The sequence below is a fragment of the Lycium barbarum genome, chromosome 4 (assembly GCF_019175385.1).
Source record: "Lycium barbarum isolate Lr01 chromosome 4, ASM1917538v2, whole genome shotgun sequence".
Classification (NCBI taxonomy): domain Eukaryota; kingdom Viridiplantae; phylum Streptophyta; class Magnoliopsida; order Solanales; family Solanaceae; genus Lycium; species Lycium barbarum.
The window spans coordinates 135,425,767-135,449,191 of NC_083340.1; the positions used below are offsets into that span (position 1 = coordinate 135,425,767).

General features: G+C 35.4%; 2 protein-coding genes across 2 annotated transcripts; one reads left to right on the plus strand and one right to left on the minus strand.

Moving 5' to 3' along the window:
- The first annotated feature begins 358 nt into the window (after positions 1-358).
- LOC132638649 (transcription factor bHLH162-like) lies at positions 359-1,957 on the plus strand. The gene is made up of 2 exons (XM_060355460.1): positions 359-1,057; positions 1,767-1,957. Exons 1-2 carry the CDS (start codon positions 674-676, stop codon positions 1,926-1,928), a joined length of 546 nt encoding a protein of 181 aa, XP_060211443.1. The 5' UTR covers positions 359-673; the 3' UTR covers positions 1,929-1,957.
- A 2,574-nt stretch (positions 1,958-4,531) lies between these two features.
- On the minus strand, positions 4,532-10,772 carry LOC132636600 (wax ester synthase/diacylglycerol acyltransferase 4-like). Its single transcript, XM_060353543.1, has 5 exons — positions 10,481-10,772; positions 9,225-9,806; positions 6,505-6,861; positions 5,587-5,724; positions 4,532-4,866 (listed from the first exon to the last, which is right to left on the minus strand). Exons 1-5 carry the CDS (start codon positions 10,694-10,696, stop codon positions 4,702-4,704), a joined length of 1,458 nt encoding a protein of 485 aa, XP_060209526.1. The 5' UTR covers positions 10,697-10,772; the 3' UTR covers positions 4,532-4,701.
- Between the last annotated feature and the right edge of the window lie 12,653 nt (positions 10,773-23,425).

Here is a 23,425-nt window from a genome sequence, read left to right on the forward strand (position 1 = left end):
GTACAACCCACAGTTTTTCGAAAACTTCTCTCGTCGGTTCGTTCAACCTCCAATCCTTGTGGAACCTTATTAACACTTCATTAACCATACAAGAGGCCCTATAGCCCGTCTTCAAGACATTACTAATTAAATATTAGCTCAATTATAGCAAAAACCTCTCCAAACATAACTTACATTTCACTTCCTTCAACGAACTTAGTTTCACATATCCATATGACTTCAAAATCCTATGGTACACACTTCAAAATCCTATGGTACACACTTTGTTTATATGATACATTTTTCTTTTAATTTGTTCAAAAAAAAAAATGACACACTTCTAAATTTGAAGATACTTAACTTTACTCTTCCCATTAATTTTACATATCCTTAATGAGAAACTTTTATGACTACACAAATATTTTGTCATGGTTAAGGACACAAGTCTCAAAAAATTTATAGCTAGTCACATAAATGCTATGCCATGTTTTAGACCATAAGTTTTAAAAGTTATCAATTCTTTCTACTCCGGGCCAATTTAAACTATGTTACATAAGTTAAAATTGATGTATACGTACTATATATCACTAGAGAATTACTGATGATACTCATGCAAGCTAATTCTTTTTTTTTTCCCCTTCTAATAGTTGATAAATTGCTTATGCAATCAAGCTACTATTAGAAGTGCTAATTGATGAGCCTTTTCATATACTTATATCAAAAGTTGCAGGAAGCAATGGCATTGCCAGATCAAGTGGATGCAGCAATAACGTACATAAAAAGCTTAGAAATCAAATTGGAGAAGAACAAAATGCAATTGGAAAAATTAAGGACGAGTAAAAAGAGGCCCAATTTATGCATGGCAATTCATGATCCTAATCCAACAACAAAATTATCTCCTCAGATTGAAGTCCATGAAATGAGCCCAACAATGGACGTAATTTTGATGACTGGCCTTGATAATTTAACTATGTTTTATAACATTATTCGATTACTCCATGAGGAAGGTTTTAAAGTAGTTAATGCCAATTTTTCACTCGAAGGGAACTCCACGATGCAGATTCTCCATGAAAATAAGGTCAGTATATGTTCCTAAAAGGTTCAAGTGATTATACACATTGACAATATAAAAATAGTACCACTAATTTTAATCTGAAATTTAAGTTTTATTTACTGATAGTGTAGAAAATATTTACAAAATCAGATCTTCTTATAAGGTAATTCCAAGTAAATCTCAAAGCATAAGGTATTATAGACTAATTATTGGTAACTAAATTTAAGTTCTATGCACTAGCGTTATAAAATATGGTCAAATCATTTATTAGAAGATATTGGCTTGGTAAAATTGGCAACTTACTTGCTATCACATGACCTGCTATGACACGTTAAAATTCCTGCTATGACACGTTAAAATTCAGTCTTTACACAATTAGTATATACTACTTAAATCCTTAGTAACCTGGTAAAAATAGTAACTCACATGCTATCACGTGTTAAAATTCACTAATATGTAAAAGTTCTTGGATGAGACGTCCTTTTGGAACAGTTTTCTTAGTTATGCCTTACAAACTCAAAATAGATTTTAATCAAGCTACATACATATAACAATTGCTTTCTTATGTGCTCTTCACTATATTTTATACTGTCCAAAATCAAAGAAATTAATTAGTGCTAACAGCCTAAAAATTTGAAATGAAGTACTTCATATTCAGAAAAGGACTAATAGTTCAAACTTATTTAGTGAAGCATAAGCTCATAATTTTAACACATTTTTAATTTCTGTGTAGATTATCGAGAATTCAACAATGGAAAGTAGAGCTACGACGGTGTATAGCAGACTGAAGGAATTGCTTTATGGATCTTCTTCTCCAACTGATGATGATATTATTGAAACCCTACTGCGTTTATGGGACGACGATATCCAATCTGAAATGCTAAAGTTAATTTGATGTAACAGATTTATTATAACCACTAGGAACTCTTGAGTTGTAGCATAGAATTATAGCATGTTCGGATTGGCTCATTTTAAGTGCTTTTAAGCTAAAATAACTTTTAAGCAAATAGCAAAAATAAGTCAAAAATCATAAGTTAGAATTCCTAACATATGACTTATGATTTATAAGCCAAAAGGCATTAACACTTAATATTTGTAATACGCCGTTAATGATATCGCTAGAGAAGTTAAATGGATTTTATTTGAAAAATGAACTAGAGAAAAGGAAAGCATGTCAAATTTCCTGAGGTCATACGTCAGTGAGATCTTTTTTCTTTCTTTTAAAAAGAAGTAAACAAACTAGAAAGTAGCCTGGATTAAGTGAGGGAATGAGATTCCAACAACATCTCATGCAGCACGTGACAAAATGCTTGAAGGCATATGTGAATACCATTCATTAATTCAAAGTGAAACTCTTGATTAAAAGCAAAATTGACTAAACCATTAGCTTCCATGTAAATATGGGCAATAGACCACTCAGTTCCAACATAGCCAAGAGGTGATGTGTGGTTGACAGTATCACCATTCAGATGAGACATAGTTCTGCAGCCCACATGAACTACACTAACATTATCAATTTGCAAGGCAACTCGGCGTCACCCCCTATCCTAGGCTTTATGAAGGATAGTGAGAACTCCCTATAGCTCTGCTCTAAATGATGTATACTTTTTAGGGAAAAGGGTAAAAAATGGCCCTCTACTTTGAGAAAAGGACTAAAAATATCCTCCGTTACAAATTTGGGTCAAAAATACCCCTCCCGTCATTAAAGTTTTCTAATATACCCCTATCCTAATGGATATCACCAAATTCTCTAAAATAACCTGATTTCATTTTAAACCTGCTCCAATTAAACCCGACCTAACTACATAAAAAATTCATATGCGACCAACTTGTTACCGAGTCCTACATCTAAAGCTACTAGGCATAGGAGCAAGTAACCCACATGGATTTTTTATTTTAGTTGGGTCGGGTTTAAATGGAGTGAGTTTGAAAATGAAATCGGATTATTTTGGGGATTTCCGTTAAGACAGGGGTATATTTGAAAACTTTAATGACGGGAGGGGTATTTTTGTCTCAAATTTGTAATGGAGGATATTTTTAGCTCTTTTCCCAAAGTAGAGGGGTATATTTGACCCTTTTGCCTACATTTTAATCTTGATTAAAAAAACCTCAAAGCCATCATCACCGGAATCGCGAAATACATCTTGTATAGTCCCCATTGAAATATTCCTTTGAATAATCTCATTTGTGTTCAAAACCACTCACCCAACTCTAAGAGTTGGCCAGCCGAACGAGACAACATGAACCATGATAACAAGGGTTGTTACCAATTTGTCAACCGAAAGATATTCATTTAAAATAAAAGAGCATTATTATGCCAAACTCAAATTTTTTTAGCAGGTGTGCCTAAAACAAAATTCCCCAATCATCATCATCTGTAAATCCCTTATATTTAGACATTAAATTATCAGTAAGCCAACCATGAATATCAAGAGCAGAGAAACGAGACATGTTCTCTGTATCACGAATGCGAATCCAAAGAACTTGAGCATAATACATTAATCACATAGAACATGCAACACAGGTTCACTCTACTACTAATTATTTTTCAAACGTTGTCAGACAAAAAATGATCAAACTTTATAAGAACCTCATATATCGAAGCAACTAGGAGTCAGAAAACTAACAATTAACTCCACTATCTGTTGCACAACATAGTGAGAAAGGACCTGGAAATTTCAGTCTCCATGACGCCAACAACATCCACTACTCCAATGCAAAATACGATTAGGGATAAAAATTATCAACAACCTCAACTAAAAATTTATTCATCAAACAAATGTCATACCGAAAGAAACAAGTTTTACCATTAGCAGTTGATCAACAAAGTTATGATGAATAAAAGGTCCTATGGTCCATACGGTTGTGGCCCCAGAAGAAGGGAAAAGTGAAGACGGAGGCTTACTTTTGATCCCATATTTTCCTTCGAACACTGAGATCCATAAGGCGTGAGGTTTCAAGATAAATCTCTAATAAAAAGCTTGAAAATAAAAGCATCATTAAATTTGCTTAGACTTTTAATGCCAAGACCTCCATTCTCATTTTTCAAGTGAAGCCTGTTCCAATTTACAAGATGCATTTTGCGAGAATCCATGTTGCTTCCCGAAACAAAATTCTTACATAACTTTCAATTTTGGAGCAAATAGATTTAGGGATAACAGGGCGTATGACGCTTGTTAATTCGGTTTTTACGTCAGTGAGATTTTACTTGTGACCCTAGAATTTAGTTGACCAACAAGTCCAATAGGATGGATAGAATGCGTCTACCTTTAACCCGAGTGTTGGTAATGGAAAACTTTTTGGTACGGACACTTCTTCTTTTAACGTTCCTTAAATACGTCACATGAATCTGGATTAGTCGTGCCTCAAAGCAAATGGGGGACATCAGATGAAAAACCAAACAAATGAAAAAGATTATAGTTGAAAATGGGAAATGATCAAACAACTCTGTAAATATATTGCTTTTCTTGGCTATAAAAAAATACAAGTAGAATGGGAAACAGAAGCACAGAGTTAACAAATGAATATATGATGCACCTGCAAAGCTATACAGATCAATTTCCAATGCTTACAAAATAAATTACGAATCAGAAAGCACATGATTCTTTTTATTTTGGAAAAACAGAACATTAGGAAAAGAGCAGCAACTAGAGTCCAAACTTTATGAATTAATTTGCAGGTTTGGAAGAAGCAGAAGGAACTGCAGCTTTGAAAATCCTATCAAAGGCATTCTCAATGCTAAACTTGAACTTTTGTGGATCAATGAGACCTTTCTCTGTTCCCACTGCCACCCTTAACTTCCCCATATAGCTCATCATTGTTATTGTTAAACTCTGCATGCAAATCACCAAACTCCATTAGGTGTATGTAGTGGAATGACATTTTATAACAAAAAAATATTAAGAGAGAGAAATTAAGCCACATATAAAGATTTTACACTATCAGTGTAATTTAACCGCAAGTTATTTAAGGCAACATAATAGGCATTGCGATGTAAAAAAATTACTTCGAGAAATAAAAGGAACATGTATTTCCCATGTAAAATTTGAGAAAGTCGCATATGATTATTCTAACATAACGGTCATTCAAGAATTGGTACATGACATTTTAATAAATTTGAAAGAAATTGTACGAACTTCTGACGCGCGCATTTTTGTCCAGGGTCCTGGATATGTAACTAATCATGATATTATCCTACCACCTATGTAGAAATCGTTGATAATACACAATTACATATAGTCAATTTAACAACACCATTAATTTTTTTATTGGACTACAAATAGAGAAAACTCAAGATTATCGAAACAACTATCTATTTCGGTTTTGAATTCCTCTCTTCATCTCCTTTTTTTTAATCACCAATTAGTGTTTTTCGTATAAATCCGTCAAAATTGTACTCATCGTGACAGATTTTTCATCAGAAGTTATGATATTCTAGTTGTATTATACAACTATCTATCAAGATATACTTAATAGTATCAATATTTTTACACTATTAATACATATATAAGTTTAAATTAAAAAAAAAAATCAGAGGATGTAATGTATTTTACCTCAGGAACACCAACCACCATGAAGTACAAGCCTTTAACAGGATGATTTGCCAAAGCCATTCGTTCCATTGGGCCAATCATGTTTGATATTGTCATGCTTGAGTTCTTCAACGTGTTATGGATATATTTAGCCGTTACCTATAACACCAACAATCCAAATTGTCAAAAACTGTGTTTTTTCTGTATGCTTATTTTCTTTTTTGGGCCAGACCTAGTTCGAGAAATCTGTAGCACAAAAGCCATTCTCTGATAATATTTTTAAAATTTTTAGTTGGTGAGTAGAAATATTTCAGGAAAAACATTCTTAAGATTGATAATAAAGTTGGAAAATTGGGTAAATAATGTGGTAAACAAAATTATAAAGAACAATAATAAGAGCAATAAAATGATATTATGAGTTAAGATATATAATTTTGAAGGAAGATGACTTTATTTCATAAATTAGGGAAGTAATTTTTCCCCTTTTAGTGAAAAATAAAATATTTTAAGTAACCAAACACTAGAAAATAATAAATTTTAAAATATGTTTGGAAAATATTTTTCGCAGTACAAAACACACTTATAGCCTGTTTGGTCAAACTACGAGGAAGCCAAAAAATGTGCCTATATTAGAGAATTGAGATATCAATTTGGCCAATCTTTTAGGACAAAACAAGTGCTTTTGAGTAGTAACTAGTAACAAAAACTATTTTTCAGAAGTTAAAAATAGTTTTTCCCCGGAAGCACTTTTGATACCTTGACCAAGCACAATTATTGCTGTATTATTGGCAAAAGTGATTTTCAAATTGATTAGCTGAACACAAATCGCTACTTTTTAAAAATGCTTTTGATAGAAAAAACACTTTTTAAATAAGCAGATTTAAAAAACTTCGCCAAACGGCTTATTAAGTATATCACTTAATAGAGTGAGAGATTCACCTCGGGACCTCTGTACTTTTGCAAAGTCTCAAGCAATTTGCCAGTAAAACTAACAGCTGCAGAGTTTCTTTTTCTCTGAATAACGTCTTGTGCTTTGAACACAAAGCTGAGAGGATTAGACGATGACTCTTCTTTATCAATTTTTGGAACTGATACATGTAGAAATGCAAATTGATTTCCCCATTTAGATTCATTGCTAGTCTGCAACATTTCCTTCACTGATTTATATCCTGCAATATTTCTAGTGTTGAGCAACACCAATGCTGTTGAATTTGCATTTTTCTGCTCATACTTCATTTCCTCCATGTATAATCTTACTCCCAAGAACAAGACTCCACATATAACATCGTTGATCGTCTGTCACAGAAAAATATCATAAATTTAAATAGTAAATTCCATTGATAATGTTAATTAATAGGAGTAAAATTTTATACAATCGGGTGCAATTTAATGTGTTGCAAAAGTTTATTTTTTCATATTTCCAGTTTACTAATTCTATTCATCACAAACAAGTATGGAGTATATAGTTATCTTTTTAAGTGACCTGATTGTTTAATAATTGTTACTATTATAACAAATTAATTAATATCCGGGCATGACACCATTCAATCTCATGTTGGACAGTTGTCTATTTCCTATTTTATGGTAAAGGAAAAGATTTCTATAAATTATCAGTCTAAAATGCTGAAGTGGGATCATAGCACAGCAGATGGGTGCATTGAAAATATTAATTAGAAAGTTGCAATGCTAAAAGTTTACCTTGCTGGATACACGATTCAATTCTCAACTACTGCAATGACTGATGTTAGTTCGACAATACACATATAAAGAGGGTTGGAACTTTTCCAGTGAATTTAAGTTATATACGTATCAAGAAATTTTACACTATCAATGCAGTTTAACTGGTCATAGTAAATTCACACTCTATTTTCGTTACACTACATCAAGCTCAATATGAAGAGTACTTGCTTATTGATATTGGTCAATTTTCTTAATTACATAAAATAATCAATACATTATCGGTGCATTGAACTTATACAGTATTATTTTCGAATTTTGATGATCATACTAGTATATATGGATGTGCAGCTCATGACACTCTTGCTGACATTAAAGATGAGCAACAACTAAAAAAGGTTGAAATTTAATGTCCGTCATGGAAGTTGTTACTGAATTGTCTATATACTACTATTGGAGTATTAATTTCTGCATTTTCAGGTCACCCTGCCCAATTTAATTCAATATTGCCATAACTCAATTGAAAATTGCATTTTCGATGAAAGGTTTAATATCAAGCATGCTGGCAGATGAGGGGTTAATTCTCTTATCGTCCAGGCAAGAACTACTTGGCAAGGAATAAAGTAATAGCTAATCTGTCTAAGCTTTAGTGACAGAGTTACCGATATATGTATTGGTGAACATAATAAGTACTCAGTGAAATAATTAAAGTACATATAAACTGGCCTGGATACCACCGTCATAATAAAAATGAAATAGTCTACTTTACGTTTGTACTACCTAAAATTGTTTTATTTTTTCCTTTGTTACACTTTTGGTCCGTTCATATTCATATTATTAGCAAATGATTGTGTTTTGTCTTTGTCATTAACGGTGCTTCAGTGTGAACATGTGGACTTTATGTGTCCAAATACTTTGAGAAAAAGGGTCTGCATTTAACCCCAACTTTTAATTATAGTTTAACATTAGCCTCAAGTTGGAGGCCCGTTACAGATCAAGAACAAAAAATGAAACTTTTTCCTAACAACTGGAACAATACTATCACTAGTGTCCATCACCCAGCCATCCCTCTTTTATGAATTTAGTACTTGAAGCATTAAATGTCATCTTTCAATTGCAACTACCTTTGAACTAAGAAGACAATTAATAACTTCCACATCTATTTTTTTTTTGTAATTGCTCCTTGCAAAATTGCAAGTATAGCATTATTTTAGTACTATTACTATTTCTGTCTCAAAATAAGGGTTCATTTTAGCCAAAAAATAAATAAATGTCCCAATAGAAATGTCACCTTAGGAATTAAAGATAAAAACTGACAAGTGTTTTCAACTATGCCCTTAGCATTAAAGAACCAGTACTCTTTAATATTGCTCAATTCTAAAAAAAAAAATCTACAATAAATAGGGTAGTTTAGTAAATTTCACATTGTATTTATTGATTTCTTAAATGGCTTGAATTTTTACTGAGGTGACACTAATTTTGAAATAGAGGGAGTATTAATTCCTAGGAAAATATGGAAAAGAAAAGAAAAAAGAAGAGCACTTATTGCAATGCTTTATTAATCAAAGAGGGACATGTCCTTTCATAACCTAATTTGTTGGAGTCATTTATTCTTTTGTTCCAATTTATGTGATATATTTTTTATAAAATTTAATTATGTTAAAAAGAATATCAAAGTCTTATATTAAAATAATTTAATTTAAAATTATTATTTTACTCATAATGAGACAATTTACAGCTACAAAACTGTTTGATGCTTATTATAGGTCATATAATTTTAAAGCTTCTCTTTTTTACTTATATTTCGTGTCTAATCAAACAATGTCACGTAAGTTGAGATGGCGCGAGTATCAATTTTGATTAACTCATTACTTACAAACAAAAAAGATTTCTCTCAATCAAATAATCAAGAATGCATCCAAGTAGCATCAATCATAAATTTAAAAGCTATCCCTCAAATAAAAAGAAGTTAAATGACATACCACTTTAAGATTGGACTTAATTTGCTTGAGATGATCAAGGGCGAATTCCATGGTTGTAATATCAATAGGTCTAAACTCCACTCCTTCGTCTCCAGACCTAATTGGTGTCTTCTCATCTTCAAGATTAGTGCTCTTCAATAAACTCCATCCAAAATCCAAGAAAGTATTAACAACCCCAGTAACCATTTGAGCCACATTAGCACAAAACCTCTTCTTATAACCACTTTCCAAATTGGGATTAGTACTATTAAATGCTGGAAATGTTAAGGGAAGTGAAGGATCATCAGCTCTTTGTAAGCAAGAAAGTAGAGCTCCCATTAGGGAAAAACCATCACCAAGAGAATGGTGAAGTTTAAAGACTAAATTTCCAGCTGATTTGGTTGTTGGATATTTGAATATGTGAATTTCCCATAGTGGCCTGCTTTGTGGGAGTTGTTCCATAGCAATCTTGGTTATGTATTCGTTGAAGCAATTATCATAGAATTCTTTTGATTTTCCTTCTGGAAAAATAGGCACATTTATGTGATCTTTGTGCTTCACATCTACTTTCTTCCATTGTTTGTCTCCATTTTTGTCTCTCACCTAATCCAAACAAGAAAAATAAGGAAAAAAAGTTAAAGAGGGGAAAAAGAAAAGGAAAAAAAAAGAAGAGGAAGAAGGTAGACACATTTCATTGCTCATACATGTAACTTTTAGTAATAAGTCAAACTAATTAGCAAAATGTGATGCTAACAATCTAGTAGTTAATTAGCAAAACAAGTACTAGTATATAGATACACACCATAATAAAAGAAATTATACACTATTAGATCACATAAAAAATTATTACAAGTAACTTTTAGTATAAGTAAAACTAGTTGCTTGAAAAATAACATGAACAACCTGCTACAACAGATCAAATTACACTTATATTATAAAAATTCTTTACATTATCAGTATATATAAAGTCATATTCCTTCTTAATAAACACATTATCAGTATTAACCTGCATATAATCACTTCAAAGAAGAGGTAAACGAAAGTATTAGTCTATGTTGCCCGGATCCTCAAACTAACAATGCAGATGTATTCGTGTCCGATCTAAGAAATGAATTACATTTGAAAGTCCTCGTGACGGCATTCTTGAAGAGTCCAAGCAACAAAAATTTCAAGAAATATAATCTTATTAAACAAAAAAGAAACTTCACCATTCAATTAGCAAAAATGAGCCACCACAGAAATACTCACACAACATGAGAGAAAGGGAAAGGAAGTACCATAATAGAAGAAAAACGAGGATTAATGGGGACAAAAACATCCTTAAGCAATGTCATGGTGCAAGAATCATCTATAGGAATTTCAGATTCCAACACACAAATAACAGAAATCGACAAGACAGAACTCGTAAAATACTGCCCGGTAGGGCTAACAGGAAATGATTCTTCTTCTTCTTCTTCTCCCTTTACCATTCTCTTCACGTTGACTTTCATCATTTTGTTTTTATTTTGTTCACAATGTACTATGTCCTGTGGCTCTTTGAGTCTTTACCTTATATAAAAATTGGTAAAGCTAGCCAAGTCGGTGAATAATATATTACTACTAGTAACTATTAATTCCTTGTATTTATTGGATGAAGGCATATATAATTGGATTCATATGGTTATGATAAATTTTCTTGTCTCTTTCATCATTGACTTCTTGTCAACAAACTTTAGCAGCTGAGGCGTCTTTATTGGATTACTAATAAAGGAAATACTATGTAGTACTGCTTTAATTATACTTTTAATTGCTCATAAGTCATAAGTTGACAGACCAAAACATGTTAGACTAATTTATTTGTCTCTAATTAAGGGACGTGTTTGAGGATTTGCAAAAAAAAAATAATACATCAATAATTCTTTAGTCCTTTCTATTTATTAGACCTACTCACTACTCACAAAAGTAGTTAACATTAATAACATTGCCTTAATTCGTAGAGCTGGATCCAAAATTTAAAATTTATGAGTTTGAGTAATATTAAATTTTGTCATAATTCATTTTACTAGTTTCGAATTTAATTATTTGTGTTTTTTTAGAAAAAAAGTTTAACTAGTATACAAGCTCCGTAATGCATAAATGCAGAGTAAGGTGTTGGGATATATACTATTAACCATGTGTTTGGATATAGTATTTATTATAGAACAATTATTTATTCATTGTTTAATAAAGATTTAAATAGATCATGTACTAGTATGTGTGTCTTTTACTTACATAGTAGATGATTTAGTGTATAGAGTTTAACTTATACACGGAAGATTAAATCGTCGATTCTTATAAGTATAAAATTTATGTTCACAATCTAAGATGGAAATTGGACAAAGCCATCGGTATGATTGTAGCACAAGATTAATGTAACACTCCGCATCTTGGAACTAAGTTTAAGCTCATATCATTAGAGTTCTAGTGGAAACACTGAAGGTTTGAACGTTTTGCGAAAATGGTTGATAGGCCTACTTCGGGCAGCGATAACTCCTTGATCGGTTTGGAATTTGGGAAAGTACCCTCAATGAAAGTTGTAGTATGTAGAAATACCTTTCTAACGATATAAGGACCAAGCCAATCAGAGATCGGAGCAAGGAGATATGATCGTCTCAATATGGCTAATAGTAAGGCACTTGAAATCCTATAGAATCGGCTAAGTTTTCGATATGTCTGCCTTCCAGTCAAATTTCGTAAATATCTGTTGGGAATTTGGGAAACCTTCCTCTTTCAAAGTTGTAGCCCTTTGAAATAGATTTCCAACGGTATATTATGGGGGTAAAACGGACATCTGTGCAAAGGGTTATGCCCATTTTACTGAAGCCTGTCTCGCTGGAAATTTTGCCTGTGATACGGTGGACGTTACGGGCCGTAACACGTGTTACGGGACCGTAACAGTGAACCGTAACGTCCCAAAAATTTCCAGAACCTCACTGGAAATTTTCACTAAGGTACGGTCCCAAGTTACGGTCCGTCCTTCGTGTTACGGGACCGTAACATGGGGCGTCTTTTGGTCCGTAAGTACGTTTCGGGTCACCTGACTTCGAGAGGCCATAACCCTATCATAAATTCCGAATTTGGGAAAACTCAAAGAACTAAAGTTGTAGATAATTGAAATACCTTTCCAACCATAGGTCGTGGCCCCACATGGGACATCGGGATAGGGAGATATGGACGTTTTAAGACAGAAAGGTCCCAACCCGATTTCAAGTCGGGTCAAACCCATTTCCCCTTGGTATTTAAAGGAAATGTTCAACCCTAGCAGCCCCATTCCCTCATATTTTCAGATTTTAGAGAGAGAGAGGGAGAGAGAGGAGAATTAGAGAGAGAAAGTAGAGAATCAATCAAGTTGAAGGCCCCGAATCCCGAGGCTCGTGAAGGATAAAGTGTAGTACAAGTTGTTGCCGTCATTCTAAGCTACAAATCGAACTTGGGGATGTTGTTTTCGTGGTGACTACTCATAAAAGGTAATGTTTCTACTCCCTAATCATTTATAGTTGTTAATTGATGAATTCTTGGGAGAATAATAAATGGGTTTGATAAAGAGAATTATATGAACTATGCTAGAGTTTTTGGATTGTTGACTTGGGATTGTTGTATTCATATGGGTGATGAAGAATGATGTTAATTACATCTAATTGAGATTGTAGAATCATCTAGAAGTAATAGGATGGGGATTGGGTGAAGAAAACACCATCAATGAAGGTTGTGGAGCTTCATGCCCACCAAGTGTTTGATAAAATGCTTAGATGATCAAAGCATGGATATTGTTGCTAATATAGAATCGCTATGACCTGTATTGTTATAGATTAAAGTTGAAGGGATTGAAATACATTGTGATACGCTCAAAAGCAGGAAGTTAAGGTATGTAGAACTTTCATCCACATGTGGGAATATCTACGTTCTTCCCTATACTCCGTTTCTTGATATTCATGAAGTTCAAATCCTAGGGCACTAAATCCAACATATTGGTAGCCCGTAGTTATGTATTTATGTACATGAATCTTGTATCTATATTCGTTATTGTATTCCTAATCTTCCATTACGGTTATTAGGAAACCCTAGCTTAATCCATGAATCATGAATTCTTCCTCATGTGTTCTCATTATGTTCACATGAAACTTTATGATTTTATTTTGCAAGTTACAAGCATGTTTTCAAGTCAATTACATATATATGATTATGAACTATTGTTATTACTCATGAATCAAAAATATGTTTACAAGCTATTTCATGAAACCATGTTTATAAGTTATTTCGTGAAATCATTATTACAAGACAAGTACAAGTTAATTCACGAAAATCATGGGATTCTTAGCCAACTATATTATGTTAATGTTTTTGGAGTTGCATAAATTACCGAGAAGGCTCAGATAGCCTGAAACTACATAGCCACCGTAGGACAAGGATCGCTCCGCCCAGATAAGACGATACCTTAATTTTACACTGAATGGATCCATCAGGCACGATACCACCTTATACCCTGGCAAGGTATGAGGGCTCTGCTGGTCCGGCGAGGTACCAGACTCCACGTACCCACGTGGTGATATTACATGTCAGTTTATGAAATGCTCTCCCTACTTATCATGTTTTTACTTTTATTATATATATACATATGTACTCATGCTCATGTTCATGTCCAGGTTTTCAGTTTCAGTTCTTATCATGTTATTCCATGTCCCATGTTGTTTATTTCGGTTGCTTTACATACTAGTACATTCAATGTGCTGACGTCCCCTTTTATTGCCCGGGGGCCTGCATTTCACGATGCAGGTACTGATATACAGGACGACACATCCGCTCAGTAGGAAAACATTCGTATCAGCTTATTGGTGAGCCCCATCTCACTCGGGGTTTAGTCAACTTTTGTTTTATGATTAGTTATGTATCTAAAGGTATGCTGGGGGCCTTATCCCAGTAAGTATATTTTCCAGTCAGACTCATGATAGAGGTTTCATAGACTAGACAAGTCAGTTATGTCATGTCAGACATTTGGAGTCGTATAGCCTTTTGGCTCATTCATGTTATTTCCGCACTCATGTTTAAACAAGTATTTTATTAAGTATTATGACTTACCAAGCTTATGTTATGTATCATGATGATTTAGCAAGCCATGTGGTTCGCTCGGTCACATGCAATCAGGCACCGAGTGTCGTGTTACGTCCAGGCCATAGTTCGGGGCGTGACAAAGCTTGGTATCAGAGCCAGGTTTAAGTGTCTTAGGGAGTCTAGGAAACCGTGTCCAGTGGGGTCACTTTTATATGTGTGTGCGCGCCACACATATAAATAGTTGACCACCAAGACATTTATCATGTTATTCCATGTCCTATGGTTTTTCTTTCGGTTGCTTTACATACTAGTACATTCAATGTGCTGACGTCCCCTTTTATTGCCCGAGGGCCTGCATTTCACGATGTAGGTATTGATATACAGGACGACACATCCGCTCAGTAGGACAACATTCGTATCAGCTTATTGGTGAGCCACATCTCACTCGGGGTTTAGTTAACTTTTGTTTTATGATTAGTTATGCATCTAAAGGTATGTTGGGGGCCTTGTCCCAGTAAGTATGTTTTCCAGTCAGACTCATGATAGAGGTTTCATAGACTAGACAAGTCAGTTATGTCATGTCAGACATTTGGAGTCGTATAGCCTTTTGGCTCATTCATGTTATTTCCGCACTCATGTTTAAACAAGTATTTTATTAAGTATTATGACTTACTACGTTTTCTAAAGGTTCATCATGCATTCATGTTATATTCCACTTATGTTATGTATCATGATGATTTAGCAAGCCATGTGGTTCGCTCGGTCACATGCAGTCAGGCACCGAGTGCCGTGTTACGTCCAGGCCATGGTTCGGGGCGTGACAAAGCTTGGTATCAGAGCCTAGGTTCAAGTGTCTTAGGGAGTCTATGAAACCGTGTCCAGTGGGGTCACTTTTATATGTGTGTGCGCGCCACACATATAAATAGTTGACCACCAAGACATTTAAGTTTGTCTCACTTCTTTCAACTCTAGATCGTGCAATAGAGCTGTGTTCTCAGAAATCACTCGAACTCATGTGTTGTTTCCCAATCTACCAAATACGCCTCATCTCAGTGGATGAGAAAGATGTGAAACTAATCATTATTGGTGTGTTGCTTTCAGATAGAGTTATCAGGAGTTATTCTGACTCATGCGCATTGCATTCTTTCAGAAAATGTCTACTAAGAGAAAGGCAACTTCAGGCCCGAGGGCTACCATTGATGGGACCCCAGAGATGAACTCTCAGACTCCGAGAGTTCTAATTTTTCAATTCTGCGACTGTAGGTCATCAGGACCTGCTTCAAGTACCACTAACGTCCCAGCTCAGACCAATGTGAGGAAGAGGGTTTTTCATAATCCTATCTGCTGCAAGTGTAATAAGAGATATCAAGGGGTGTGCCGCTATGACACCCATAGATGTTTTGGGTGTGGCCAGCAGGGACACTATCTGAAAGACTGCCCACCAGTGAAACAGGATAACAAAAGTTTTTCGCACCCCATTTGCAGTAGGTGTGGAAAAAGACATGCAGGAGTGTGTAGGATGAGTTTGGATGTGTGTTATAATTGTGGTCTCCGAGGCCACATGCAAAGAGAATGCCCTTCAGTCAAGTACAATAGTAAGACTAAGGGTGGTGGTGAAATTCGTTCCCCCATGCCAGGCATAACCAATTCAACAACACCGTTCGCAGCCCGTAGTACTCGGGCACTAGCAGACCAAGGCACTGATCAGGATGAAGTATTAGGATTAAGTGGGGATCAAGCACGTTATTATGATATGGTAGATCGCCAGGATTCCGATGTGCCATCACATGTGTCATAGGTACGCCAATAATTTTCCCTCCTTGTCACATATGAGATATTATGCCCTAGGTCTATTATGTCTTATGTGGTTATTGTGCAGTTAATAGTTCATATTTAAGACCCCACGAGGTAGCATGTTACGAAGTTAACCGCAACAAGCATAAATTGTCCACGGTAGTTTTGAGCAAGGAATTAGCCTAAAAGACAACCACTTGTAATACTAGAAAGTCTCAACTTTTCAAGGATATATATATATTTTGCCATATGATCTATGTACATGACTAGGAAAGGACTGATGCGATAAGAAAACCATGAGCAGACGATATTGATTTTTTTTTTTTTTTGTATTAGTTTCAAATCATTTCAGCTTATTCAGATCAGACCTAGAGAGTATGACATGTGTAAGTTACTACGAGAAGCAGCTATTACTATGAGATGAAAGATATGATTATTCCCTCTTAGGTTATGTGATTAAGTATTTATCCCTGATGTGTATAGTATGATATAATTTTGAAGCATATAGGGAGTTTGGGGTTAGTTGTTCCAATTCCTTGTATGAGACAGATGAAATTTTCCTAAGTGTGATCCATGTCTATAGTTCAGAAAGATAGTATACAACCCCAGAATAGAGTCAGATAAGGAGAAAAAGTTAGAAATAACCTTATGCTTCACTTTAGTACTCAAAGAAGAATTTGAGAACATGATGTTAGCAAGTGGTTAACAGAAGCATAGTAAATAAGTTTGAATAGATACAGTGAAAAAAAAAATTCATCAGAGTTAGTAGAAGTACGATTTGAGTTACTTAGTCAAGTTAACACTTCGAAGTGGGTGGAGTTGTTGCCCAGAACATGGCTTATTCCTCCTTAGTCATCGAAGTTAGAGAGAAGCAGTTTGGTGATTCCTACTTGCTGCAGATGAAAGAGGGGATTCACGAACAGAAAGCCTTAGCTTTTGAACAAGGGGGAGATAATGGTACCTTGAGATACCGAGGCAGATTATGCGTTCTAGATGTAGATGGAATCAGAGAGCTAATTATGTCAGAAGCTCACCATTCTAGGTCTACCTCGTTCAACTAGGAGGCATGATTTAAATTGGGTGATTGTGGACAGACTTACGAAGTCAGCACACTTCTTGCCAGTTAAGACCGCAGATTGAACAAAAGATTATGACAAGTTATATGTTAATGAAATTACCGGATCGTATGGGACCCTAGTGTCCATTATTTCAAATTATGGTGCTCAGTTCACAACGAACTTCTGGAAATCCTTTCAGAAAGGATTGGGTACCAAGGCGAACCTTAGCACAACTTTTCATCCTCAGACAAATGGTCAGACAGATACGCTATTCAGATCTCATGTTATAATATTCATGTTAGTTCAATACTCAGATATTTATGTCAGCTTAGTACTCAGATATCAGTCCCGTACTCACGTATTCATGCCAGTTCAGTATTCAGTTAATCCAGTATTCAGTCCGCTCAGTATTCAGTTAATCCAGTATTCAGTCAGCCCAGTCTTCAGTCAGTTCAATAGACATTCAATTTAGTAATCTTGTATTCATTCAGTTCAGTAATCATGTGTCCTTGATTTCAATGGTAATTGGGATGACCACCTGCCTCTTATTGAGTTTACTTACAAAAAAAAAATAAAAAAAATAGAGATTACCATTCTAGTATTGGTATGGCACCGTTTAAAAACCCTTTTTGAACGAAGGTGCAGGTCACCGATTGGTTAGTTTAAAGTTAGTGAAGTAGAATTGTTAGGACCAGATTTAGTTTATCAGGCTATGGAGCAGGTCAAGTTAATTCAAGAGTGTTTGAACTCAGAGTCGCCAGAAGTCTTACATGGATGTGAGGCGAAGGGACTTAAAATTTCAGTAGATGATTGGGTGTTCCTTAAAGTATCACCCATGAAGGGTGTCATGAGATTTGGCAAGAAAGGCAAACTCAGCCCCAGATATATTGGACCTTACAGAATTCTACAAAAGGTCGGACTAGTAGCTTATGAACTTGAGTTGCCACAAAATTTGGCTGCTGTACATCCCGTGTTTCATGTGTCCATGTTGAGGAAGTGTGTAGGAGACCCGTCGTTGGTTGTTCCTACTGATACTATAACAGTTAAGGATAGTTTTACGTATGAGGAGATCCCCATAGCCATTCTTGACCGTCAGATTCGCAAGTTGAGGACTAAGGAAGTAGCCTCAGTGAAAGTCCTGTGGAGGAGTCAGAAAGTTGAGGAAGCTACATGGGAAGCCGAGGAGGATATGAAATCCATGTACCCGCACTTGTTTCAGCCCGCAGAAGAGATTTATGATGAAACACCAAGATTTTGAGGTATGTAAGCTTTCTTTTCATGCTTTTGGTCGTGTGTGGCCAATTTATAGTGCTATTGTGATGTAGCCCTGTGAGGCAATGATATTATGGGCTGTTGTGACAGGTTGGTAGTGCCATATTACAGGGGAAACTCTGGCAAAATTTTTGTAGAATCCCGAATGTTAACATTCGATGACGAATGTTCCAAAAGAGGGAGAGAATGTTACACCTTGGAAAATTTCCCCGTTAGCGTACCGCGAATAGACCCACGAAGGGTATGACGTATACGACATGTTGACGAGGAAGAAGTAATATTTAATGATTCTAAATGAAATTTCAAAGACATTTGAGGTAGGAGACGAAAATTGTTAAGGAAAGCAAGGTATATGTTGTGTGTCGGGCAAGACTTACGAGTATCGACATAATGATGGCTTAATGACATTTTGTAGAAGAGTTATAATGTCCCTTATGTATTCATGCCTCACGTTTCACGTTCGAGTTCATGTATTCGCTATTCATGTCTCATGTTTGGGCACTGATGTTTTCATGAAACTATGTCATGTCAGTTTCCATGCCCCATGTCATGTTATGTCTCATGTTCCACGCTCATGTCAGCTATCTAGTGCCCATGTTCATGTCTCAGTATTCACGTTTCCATGTAACCATGTCATGTTAGTTCAGTCTCCATGTTTCATGTCATGTTTCCTTCACGTTCAAGTAGTCAAGCCATGTCAAGCCATATTCTTAACCATGACCCATCATTCGAGGACGAATGATCCCAAGGGGGAGATATTGTAACACCCCGCATCTTGGAACTAAGTTTAAGCTCATATCATTAGAGTTCTAGTGGAAACACTGAAGGTTTGAACGTTTTGCGAAAATGATTGATAGACCTTCTTCGGGCAGCGATAACTCCTTGATCGGTTTGGAATTTGGGAAAGTACCCTCAATGAAAGTTGTAGTATGTAGAAATACCTTTCTAACGATATAAGGACCAAGCAAATCAGAGATCGGAGCAAGGAGATATGATCGTCTCAATATGGCTAATAGTAAGGCACTTGAAATCCTATAGAATCGGCTAAGTTTTCGATATGTCTGCCTTCCAATCAAATTTCGTAAACATATGTTGGGAAATCGGGAAGACTTCCTCTTTCGAAGTTGTAGCCCTTTGAAATAGCTTTCCAACCGTATATTATGGGGGTCAAACGGACATCTGTACAAAGGGTTATGCCCATTTTACTGAAGCCTGTCTCGCTGGAAATTTTGCCTGTGATACGGTGGACGTTACGGGCCGTAACACGTGTTACGGGACCGTAACAGTGAACCTAACGTCCCAAAAATTTCCATAACCTCACTGGAAATTTTCACTAAGGTACGGTCCCAAGTTACGGTCCGTCCTTCGTGTTACGGGACCGTAACATGGGACGTCTTTTGGTCCGTAAGTACGTTTCGGGTCACCTGACTTCGAGAGGCCATAACCCTATCATAAATTGGGAATGTGGGAAAACTCAAAGAACTAAAGTTGTAGATAATTGAAATACCTTTCCAACCATAGGTCGTGGCCCCACAGGTGACATCGGTATAGGGAGATATGGACGTTTTAAGACAGAAAGGTCCCAACCCGATTTCAAGTCGGGTCAAACCCATTTCCCCTTGGTATTTAAAGGAAATGTTCAACCCTAGCAGCCCCATTCCCTCATATTTTCAGATTTTAGAGAGAGAGAGGGAGAGAGAGGAGAATTAGAGAGAGAAAGTAGAGAATCAATCAAGTTGAAGGCCCCGAATCCTGAGGCTCGTGAAGGATAAAGTGTAGTACAAGTTGTTGCCGTCATTCTAAGCTAAAAATCGAACATGGGGATGTTGTTTTCGTGGTGAATACTCATAAAAGGTAATGTTTCTACTCCCTAATCATTTATAGTTGTGAATTGATGAATTCTTGGGAGAATAATAAATGGGTTTGATAAAGAGAATTATATGAACTATGCTAGAGTTTTTGGATTGTTGACTTGGGATTGTTGTATTCATATGGGTTATGAAGAATGATGTTAATTACATCTAATTGAAATTGTAGAATCATCTAGAAGTAATAGGACGGGGATTGGGTGAAGAAAACACCATCAATGGAGGTTGTGGAGCTTCATGCCCACCAAGTGTTTGATAAAATGCTTAGATGATCAAAGCATGGATATTGTCGCTAATATAGAATCCCTATGACCTGTATTGTTATAGATTAAAGTTGAAGGGATTGAAATACATTGTGATACGCTCAAAAGCAGGAAGTCAAGGTATGTAGAACTTCCATCCACATGTGGGAATATCTACGTTCTTCCCCATGCTCCGTTTCTTGATATTCATGAAGTTCAAATCCTAGGGCTCTAAATCCAACATATTGGTAGCCCGTAGTTATGTATTTATGTACATGAATCTTGTATCTATATTCGTTATTGTATTCCTAATCTTCCATTACGGTTATTAGGAAACCCTAGCTTAATCCATGAATCATGAATTCTTCCTCATGTGTTCTCATTATGTTCATATGAAACTTTATGATTTTATTTTGCAAGTTACAAGCATGTTTTCAAGTCAATTACATATATATGATTATGAACTATTGTTATTACTCATGAATCAAGAATATGTTTATAAGCTATTTCATGAAACCATGTTTATAAGTTATTTCGTGAAATCATTATTACAAGACAAGTACAAGTTAATTCACGAAAATCATGGGATTCTTAGCCAACTATATTATGTTAATGTTTTTGGGAGTTGCACAAATTATCGAGAAGGCTCAGATAGCCTGAAACTACGTAGCCACCGTAGGACAAGGATCGCTCCGCCCAGATAAGACGATACCTTAATTTTACACTGAATGGATCCATCAGGCACGATACCACCTTATACCCTGGAAAGGTATGAGGGCTCTGCTAGTCCGGCGAGGTACCAGACTCCACGTACCCACGTGGTGATATCACATGTCGGTTTATGAAATGCTCTCCCTACTTATCACGTTTTTACTTATGTTATATATACACATATGTACTCATGCTCATGTTCATGTCCAGGTTTCCAGTTTCAGTTCTTATCATGTTATTCTATGTCCCATGTTGTTTCTTTCGGTTGCTTTACATAATAGTACATTCAATGTGCTGACGTCCCCTTTTATTGCCCGGGGGCCTGCATTTCACGATGCAGGTACTGATATAAAGGACGACACATCCGCTCAGTAGGACAACATTCGTATCATCTTATTGGTGAGCCCCATCTCACTCGGAGTTTAGTCAACTTTTGTTTTATGATTAGTTATGCATCTAAAGGTATGTTGGGGGCCTTGTCCCAGTAAGTATGTTTTCCAGTCAGACTCATGATAGAGGTTTCATAGACTAGACAAGTCAGTTATGTCATGTCAGACATTTGGAGTCGTATAGCCTTTTGGCTCATTCATGTTATTTCCGCACTCATGTTTAAACAAGTATTTTATTAAGTATTATGACTTACTACGTTTTATAAAGGTTCATCATGCATTCATGTTATATTCCGCTTATGTTATGTATCATGATGATTTTGCAAGACATGTGGTTCGCTCGGTCACATGCAATCAGGCACCGAGTGCCGTGTTACGTCCAGGCCATGGTTTGGGGCGTGACAATTAATATAATCTATCTTCATTATGGGAATGGTATAGTTCCGTCTTCCTGTGCTAGTACATTTTGTATGTATTGAACGAACCAAGTAGAGATAAGTGTTTTTGCACTGAATATATAAAATAAATTCTCTAGTTCATTAAATGTACTTATACTCTAAATCTTGATATAATTATTATGATCAATGTGATTTGTTCATTATTTTGATTTATTAATAGGTACAATTCAATTGCGGGTCTATGTATTCCTGGTAAATTGGATAATGGCAAATTACATTTGTGAAATAATAATTAGTTGATAGAATCCATGTCTCGACTTTGAGATTGATGATACCCCCTTATGCATGCTTATAAGTCTCGTGTGAAAACCCTGCAGGAGGATTTTGTATCCGTCATATGATGTAAGTTAATCAGAAATATAAAGGATTCAATTAGTCAATGAATTAAATTGTCAGTAATTTAATTTAATTGATTGGTATTTGTAATCTTAACATTGAGAGTTTAAATAAGTTTTAATGTATGATTTTGAAATTGAACTGAGGAGTGCAGTTACGATTTTTTAGTGGAATAATTCGTAATTTATTATGGTAAGATTAATTCAGATTTTTTGAATTAATTCCATAATAGGAAGCCTCATTAATTAAATTCTATGGTCCCTGTTGTGCTTGAATAATAAAGAATTAAATGGAAAATTATTTCTTGGTGGAAAATAAAGACCCAACAGTTTTTGAAAAAGGGTGAAAACCCTAAACCTGTAGTTATAAAATAGGGGTCTTATTCCATAAGGACGCTAAGAGTTTTTGAAGTTTCTTCAACTTTTCCATAGAAATTCGCCCGCACGAATTTCGCAAATTTTGGTATTATTCGGGTTACACAGCAGAAGACTGTGGAACTGAAGGATGAACACGTGGACAACTTTTGCTCGTACTTGAAGGATTGATTTGCAGCCGCGATCACGCTCCAAGAGATAAGTATCGATTTTATGTTTGATTAAAATCTTTGATTGTGTGTTGTCTATATTACATGCAAGTTCGACCCTGGCTATTTGCTTCCGCTGCGTATGTCTGTATTCCATCAATTGGTATCAGAGCCACACTTGCATCTAAATAGATAACCTAGATGATGTATATGTATAATAATTATATCAATATTAAGAGTATAAGTACATTTAATGAACTAGAAAATTTGTTTTATATATTCAGTACAAAACACTAATCTCTACTTGGTCCGTTCAATACATACAAAATGTACTAGCACAGGAAGACGGAACTATACCATTCCCATAATGAAGATACATTATATTAATCTTGTGCTACAATCATACCGATGGCTTTGTCCAATTTTCATCTTAGATTGTGAACATAAATTTTATACTTATAAGAACCGACGATTAAATCTTCCGTGTATAAGTTAAACTCTATA